Source organism: Macadamia integrifolia, unplaced genomic scaffold (assembly GCF_013358625.1).
Source record: "Macadamia integrifolia cultivar HAES 741 unplaced genomic scaffold, SCU_Mint_v3 scaffold1178, whole genome shotgun sequence".
In the NCBI taxonomy this organism is placed as follows: Eukaryota; Viridiplantae; Streptophyta; class Magnoliopsida; order Proteales; family Proteaceae; genus Macadamia; species Macadamia integrifolia.
The window spans coordinates 161145-169481 of NW_024868110.1; the positions used below are offsets into that span (position 1 = coordinate 161145).

At 36.0% G+C, this 8337-nt stretch overlaps 1 protein-coding gene across 1 annotated transcript in view; it reads right to left on the reverse strand.

Annotated features, from left to right (window-relative positions):
* The window catches only part of LOC122063010, a 46749-nt gene that overhangs the window by 22189 nt on the left and 16223 nt on the right, over window positions 1–8337 (reverse strand). Inside the window, 4 exon segments of the mRNA XM_042626661.1 lie at window positions 3435–3505; window positions 5502–5607; window positions 5873–5978; window positions 6062–6090. Of these exon segments, the coding sequence (XP_042482595.1) occupies window positions 3435–3505; window positions 5502–5607; window positions 5873–5978; window positions 6062–6090 (312 nt within the window).

Here is an 8337-nt window from a genome sequence, read left to right on the forward strand (position 1 = left end):
CACACACAAAAAAAAAAGAAAAAATCTGCTGAAGCTAAGCAAACCAAGCATAGAAGCTACCAAAGGTCCAAAACACTGTAAATGCCCAATTGCATGGCTCCAGAAACAATATAGCCTGTCAGGATCCACATTCAGAATGTGGTATTGGTAAAACTATTTTCTTAGGAAAATTACTATGAAAATAAATAATCCTGATCTTATCCATTATTTTACATGCATTATATTAAAAAAAAATCCATAACGTACAAGTAGTCTAGAATCAAGACAGAACAGACAACAGAGATAACAATTTCATGTCTTCTGCGAAGTGAAAAATGTTCTTTCTAATTCACAAGAATAGAAGCCTTTCTTTTCCTGAGTTGCAGAAATATGCAACAGGATAAAGGAAACCGATTGAGAAACTTGCATAGCACTGGCTATTCACTCACTTTTTTCTGCTAATGCACAGTGGCAAGGAGCCAACTGGTTAAGAATCAAAGGAGTTTTCTACTCTTAAATATGTCATTTTTTTTTGTTGCTTGATGACTAACAATGGATAGGATAAGAGGTACGAATACAGGATTAATTGTTTGGTCTTCTAGAAATCTTTTTTCTTTCTTTTTTTATTGTAAAGCTTATCTTAAATTAGGAATATCTTTTCCAGTCTGAGTTGACTATCTTTTTCTTGGTTTTTAATTCTTTAGGACAGTTTAGAGCTTTTCCAATTGGCTATATGATTTAATGGATCAGAATGGAGCTTTCTTAGTGGTTGGATGTTGTAAAAGCTCTAATCAGCCAATTACAGGTTCCAAGAAAAGCTACAAATAAGTGTTAAGACCTACAAGCGACCCCATCGATTTGAATAAAAAAAGCTTTCAGGCTTTCTGAATTAATAAATATAAGTTCCTGTATCTATCTATCAAGCTACAGGTCAGATCTGAACACTTACATCCCCTGTGGGTATAGTGCTATACTGATTCTGTTTCAATCTTTCTATTAATTTGTATACTGCTTTCTGCTATATGCTTCTAGTTCAGGGTTTCAGGTCACTGCAATAATTCCAGATTTATCTCCTTGAAATTCTGCTAGTTCTGATTGATGCAGATCAAAGCTTGAAGAAGAAGACAAAAACAACATTTGAGAAAATACTGCTCACGAAACAGTGTTCATGTGAACAGTAACTTTAGGTCAATATCTTCTATTTGTAGTTTCCTATTTAGTTTACTTTAGTTAGTTCCTATTTTCTTAGAGAGCAAGCTAGTTTCCTATTTTGTTAGTCAAAGAAGTTTCTATTTTGTAATTTAGGTTAGTTTCCTTGTAATTAGTTCTTACTTGTTAGTTTCTAATTTTGTTAAGCTTGATTAGAAAGTTAGACACAAATTAGAAAGTCTTATTCCAATCCATTAGTTTCCCTTTTTGTTATTTCTGTGTCCAAGTTTTGCAAGGCTACTTAAACCCATTAATCATAATGAAAATGAGGATTGAAGTTCATCAAAATTGAGTGTTTACGCTTGAATCATGGCTGAGATAGCTATTAACTTGAGGGGTGAGATGCCCATCCTAACTCTCTTCCACCCTTCTCAACCCCTCCATCAAATTCTCTTTATTTTCTTGTTTTCTTTTTATTTGTTTGCTGTGAGAGAGTGTTTGAGATCTAGAACCAAGCCTGTTGGAGGATCAAAGCCTGTCAAGAGATCAGCTTGAAGAACCAGCCACAACCAGAGAATCGATTTTCTGCAGTCAGGTTTTTTGGAAGTAAATCAACAGGGGCTGTTTCTCCAGATCTTTCCAGCATCTTTGAGCACCCTTTGGAGGGTTTGAAGACCACCCCAAAGGCCTCCTTCAACCACCCAAAAGACAACCGCAGGAATTCTCCTTTGGCCTGCTGAAATCATAACTCTGTAGAGTCCGAGTGTTGATTCTGTTCGTCCACTTCAGATCCGATCCAGCCACTGTTGGTATAACTTCAACTGTGTTTTGAGGACCCTTGAAACCGGGTTTGACTGTCCTAAAGTTTCCCTACTTGTGAGCTTCAATTTAGCCTTTCCCTTAGGCTTTGTTGTTGAACTATTTGATCTCTAAGTCTGAATTCAGAACTGATATTAGTTGAGAGTTGTTTATCTTATTGGGGCTTATTTACCTAGTGTAAATTAGCTCTACATTACCAATAAAACATGTTTAATCTGTTAAGTGGCAAAGAGATAGCTTTCCAAACTACTGATCTATTCTTTAAAGTTCAGTTTTGATTTCAGGTTTTGCTAATCGATTGCTCAATTCTGTTGCTTTCCATTTTTCCTGGTGACAGTAGGATTATTGGAAAAACTACTATATACATGTTAAGTTAGCCCTTCGGCTGTAATATTATTCTGTTCCGTTATGTTCTGATCTGCTGAATCTATTAACTTATTTATAGTTCTGTTCTAGAGTTCCTAATCCAACTTGTGATTCTATTTGAGCTAAATTCCAACTGGATTTCCCTGTTTTGAGTTTAGTCTTCATTAGCATCTTTCCCCAGTGATATATGAATGCCAAGAAGTTATTGTTCATATAGCTCAGACATCACTCTTGGCAGGCATTCAACTGGAATAACCATGCTCACTAATGAAAGAATATCCTCTATGGCCTATGGCCTATACCCAAAGAACACCCAAATTATTCCAATCACATGAACCCAAAATATATATCAAAGCATTTAGTGCTAATGACACACAAAGTCTCTCATCAAGTGTTATTCTCAAATGAAATGATCTCTTTCAATTGAGTGCTACAGTACCATAGGTCAATGTATGCAGACCACAGAGAATCCAATCTCCCAACGAGGGAGGATATACAGAAGATCCTGTACTTCACATAAAGTTAGCTCATACTTAAAAGGTGCAACTCTGGAATTCAATGTTCTGAAATTAATAGACACACAATTGAAAAAGCGTATTAAAGACATTAAATCCCATTAAACGATACGCTCCATACTAGATGACCACTTGAAGTGCATTAATTAGGAAGGTTCTTTGACAGTTCCTAGATAAAGCATATTAGTTCATTCACCCACAAAAAAAATCATATTACTACCATAATAAAAAATAAAATAAAAAAAAAATAAAAAAATCCTATGGACATGTGTAACTTGCACCTGCTGGTAAACAGGTAAAAAATTTCCATTCATTGATATATTCAATTAGCAATTCCAAAAATTTATTCCAAGACTGACTAGATGCTGGGCTTTATCACTAATATGAAAAAGTTTGGACTCAATATGTGATTCAGAAGTAAATTATTTAAGTTTTCTGAAAAGATACCCACTTTACTGACATAACCGGAAGAAATGGGAAGCATATGTTGTACACCTATGATATTAATGGGACGGTCCACACCTAAAGAAGTTAGAGAGAGAGCCTTATTGTGTAATAGCAGAAAAGAAATAACAAAAACTAATATAGGAAAAAGAAATTGATCACCTGTGAGCGAGCCATGGTCTGTATGCCATCCACACCACGACGACATGGAGCCACCATCATGGGTACAGTTGCTGTAAGATTGGTTTCTACTTGTTAAATTGCTTCCATAGAAAGCTAAAATCAATGATTCTAGTCGTCTCAACTAAAGATATCCCACTGGATATATTATCAAGAAATTATGATTTCAAATCTTTCAACTGAAAGGAGCTTATCCAAATCACACAATTGCCATGAAACATAATAAGTGCCTTTGATTATCTACTGAAAAACAGCATGGCAGGACATACAGTTTGAGGTAAACTAAAAGTGCAGCAAGGTTCCAAAAGAAAAAAAAATCTCTTGAAGGGAATTTTATTAGAGGGATAAAGAAAGAAATGGCCAAAGTCCAGAAAGCTCAAAAGGAATACAAACAATAGGCAAATAGACAACAGTTACAGCAACCACAGCAACAGAAACAAACTGCTAGTTTCTAACCAAGAAGTACAATTACTATAGAAAGCTGAAACTCCATCAAATACCTCTTGAACCGACAGAGTAAACCAATAGATCCCAGATCTGCCAAGTCAAGAGGATCCTTATACTGCCCTTGGAAATGCAAGTGTAGAGCTCCACCAGAAAGACCTTTTTTTTTTTTTTTGGGTGGGGGCGGGGGGGTAGGTAACCCAGGCTATATTGCTTGAGGAAGTAACTTTAGAACGGACTTCCTTCCACTATTTAAGCCGCTGGCCCTCCAGGAAGATAGAACTCCATATTGAAAATCTTTATGAAAAGCAGCTATAGAGCGATGAATAAGTGTCCCAAGTCTTCAATACGAAAATGAAAAAGAGCACCTACTGGCTAAAGTGAAGCCTTAGAATATAAACAAACAGTAGCTTGAATATGTTTCAAGCCACTGTCCACGGAAAGAATGCAACTTTCATTGACACCTTAACGTTCCAAATACTCTAAAGGGGAATTCCGACTCTCCTGAAGGTAAGAACAATGTGGAAAATGATTTATTAGTTAAATGACCATGTTCTGAGTTTCCAGGTCCTATCATGAGAGCAAGAATTAATTTCATCATCAGCCAGCTTGTGGAGGATGGAGAGCACCAAAGAAGCTATATCAAAGAGGACGTAGTAGTAGATACTCAATAATGGACAAATGCCAAAACTGAAGAAAGGGGACTGATTATGGGAACATCTATAGACTTAGAGGCCTGCCTAGAAAGAAAGAATAGTGAAACCTTATATCAGTTAGCTAACTGATAATTAGCCCGCTAACGTTTGAGACAAGAACATGAAGTTACTTACCATGGAAGTAAAGATTCAATTCCTAATGACGTGATCAAACTATAAGGCCCCACAAACTGTAATGGACCATCTTCATGCCTTATATCTTTAAGCAATAACAATAGCAACCAGGAAAGACCGAGGCAAATAAATTAGTTACACTGCTGATCAAACTATGAAACAAGTCTGCAGGATCACTTACTGAAAACAGAGTCCGAATTCTACAAAATTTATTTAACGGGGCAGTCAATGGATCAGATTTTGACCTTAATCTGATCTGATTATAGCCTCCCAGTAAGGTTCTGATATGATCCTATCAAGATTCAATCTGATTAAGAGCGATCTTTTCAGCAATCGGATGAAATCTGGTAATTCCTTGATCCAATCCAACTGTGTGTGACATCTATATTAGCAATACATTTTAGAATTTTTTTGAAGACTTTTATCTTTTACCAGGGGTACAATCCTTTTTAATATTTCTCCTTCTGTTTCTGTAAAAAATATATATTATAAAAATCCTATTAAGTTTGGCCAATAATCAATAGAAAGGTATTTATCATTTATTTAGGGATTGGAACAGACTTGAATCAGATATCAAAATCCTTATTGAATTCAATTATCATTTGTTTAGGGATATGCCCATTATCAGATTGGATCAGCATGTTTCATTGTTGGATTTGGATCAGATCATGGATGATCCAATCAAGTTCAATCTGATTCAAGTCTGATCCATTAGTGAATTATGGATCAAGTTATGATAATGAGTATGAACTATGAAGCAAGGTAACAATATTACCTCTGCTCTGCAGGAAAATAATATAGAAGACGACCTTTATGACACCGAGAACTCAGAAGTATCTGCTCAAGGCCTTTGCTATCATACATTGTCATCCCTCTGGATACTGCTCATTGAAACTTCTAGTCAATGTAACTCACAAGTCCATTTGAATGAAAAGAAACAGATTCAAGATTAAATATATACAAAGTTAACTGAAAGTCAAAGTAGCTTTAAATAAAAATTAATAGAAATAAACAACCTACTTAAGAATGCTCAATTTCTAGTTATTCCAGAGACCTATGCCGAACTACTGAACAGTAGTTTCAAAATTGGGAATAATGAGAATATTTAGAACTATGACTACAGAAATTACAAAAATAAAGAAATACCATATCGATCGCAATGATATGCCAGCATCAATCCTACACCCAGCATCAGCTTCCCCAGAGATTTGAAAGCTGCATCATTACCAGAAGTTGAATAACCAATATATAGCTAGAAAAATGGAAAACCCTCTATTTCACATTATAAAAGTTTTCTGTATATAGAATATGGATCCCTGTGTGAGAAAATAGTACATCCCAAAGGTTCCTTGGTTGACCGCAATCTCCAACTATCGTGCTTCTTTATAAAATTGACAAAGTGACAACCTCTCCCAACAATTGGAGGAGGAGAAATCCTTCCCTATGGGCTTGGAAATGTGACTAATCAAGTAACAATTTCGGTCCAGGGCCTAAGAGTGTACATCTAGGTGCTTCTTCCTGGTTAGACCATTGAATTTGCGAGGGCTTGAAGTCCCCATCTTCTTTGCTTGAAGCTCAGTTATACTTCCTTCGCCCAAATAATTTTCTATATTAATCAGCCCTGTTTTGATTTATCACATATACGAGCATTGGCTGTTCTAAATTAGCTGGATTAAACAATAGGCACATGATCAGCAGCATGTGGATGGAGTAACCCTATGCATTTGCTGATGCACAGACCATATGATTTTACAATAATAATGATGATAATTTTATAATAATAACTACCACCCAATAACAATTTTCAACTTTTGTACATGTTTTTTGTTTTCTTGTATAGGATACCCATAGGGGTCCTAAGTTAACCAACGGTCAGTAACATTTGGAAGATGATCGGCAACTAATCCATTGCTTCAAGGAAAACTATATACTCCATCTTGTGATAAGTAGAACAAAGGCGGAGTATTTGGTGTGTAACTTTAGTCACTCAAGAACGGATAATGATGTGGTGAAACTTGAGCAGAGAGCGATCCCACAAAGTGATTCTTTCAAATATTTAGGGTCAACCATAAACAAAGAATGTGAGATAGACGATGATGTGGCTCACATAATTAAAGTAGGATGGATGAAGTGGAGAGGTGCATTCTGGAGTGTTGTGTGATCAATGTATACCCTTAAAGCTTAAGGAAAATTCTAGAGGACAGTCATAAGACCGGGCATGATGTATGGGGGCGGAATGTTGGGCAGTAAAGAAGCATAACATAGATAAGTTGAGTGTAATAAAGATGAGGATGTTGAGGTAGATGTGTGGCAATACTAGGAGGGATAGAGTGAGGAATGACCGGGTTAGAGTGGATTTGGGAGTTGCTCCGATTCAAGACAAGCTCAGAGAATGTCATTTAAGGTGGTTTAGTCATATTCAGCGTAGACCTTTGAATGTACCTATTAGGAGGAGTGATCAAATACAAATGGAAGGAACTAAAAGAACTAGGGGCAGGCCCAAAATCACCATCGAAGAGTTGGTAAGGAAATACATGCAAAAGTTAGGTTTAGATCTTAGTATGACATCAAATAGAGCTGTTTGGAGGGCTAAGATCCATGTTACCAATCACATTCAGGTGGGATGTCCCGGAGATGTTCTTTGACATGTTTCTTTTCTTTTTCGTGCTCCTTATCTTTCTTTTGCTTTTATCTTGCTCTATCGTGGATCCACGTAGCCGACTCCATTTAGTTGGGAAAAGGCTTTGATGTTGTTTTTGTTGTTGTAGTCTAAACTAGACACTTGACAGACTTTTGTTAAGTTGGTTGGGGATGATAACTTGAACCACCCACAACAATCTTCAAGTGCACTAGGTTGTGCCAGCCCTTCAACTATGTGTTGGAGACCCAAAAGTGTCTTGAGGTTTATTATCTAACATTCATCTTGACAAAAATAAGTTCCTAGTGAAAATGATAGAGTAAAATATTTTGACAGTAAGAAGTTTCCAAAAAAATAACCAGCGGTAATAAATATGATGACATGATTAGATATGCCAATAAAGCATGACTAGGAATTTCATAGTTGTCACATCAATGAGGCGAACCAAGGAAACAAGGCACCTGCCTAGGTGCCCTAGGCATGCAGTGTATGACTACATATAGCAATGATAATTTTAAATAAGTATGCTTATATGCAACATAGAAGTCATATCAATGTGATATGATATAATTATGCTAGTAATGACCAAATATGAGAAACCAACATATAATAAACAAAGCATAAGATATAAGTATGTTCATCAAAAAACAAACAATAAATAAATGAACGTAAATTCATGAAGTGTCAACAACGCATGTTGTCGCTTTGGACCCAATAAAGAGCATGACACCTAGGCAACACCCATAGTTGTCACGGCGCCAAGGCAAACCAAGGCAGCGGAGGGTTGTCTAAGCGCCAAGGCGAACAAGTGTTATTTTTTATTTTTCCTATTTTCTAACATTATTTAGTAAATTACATATACCTTGTATCATAAAAAATAAAGATTAAGCCACATCAAGTCATTAAAAATCAACATTTAGCCACATCAAATCATAAAAAATTAACATTAAGTCATATTAAGTTATAAAAAATC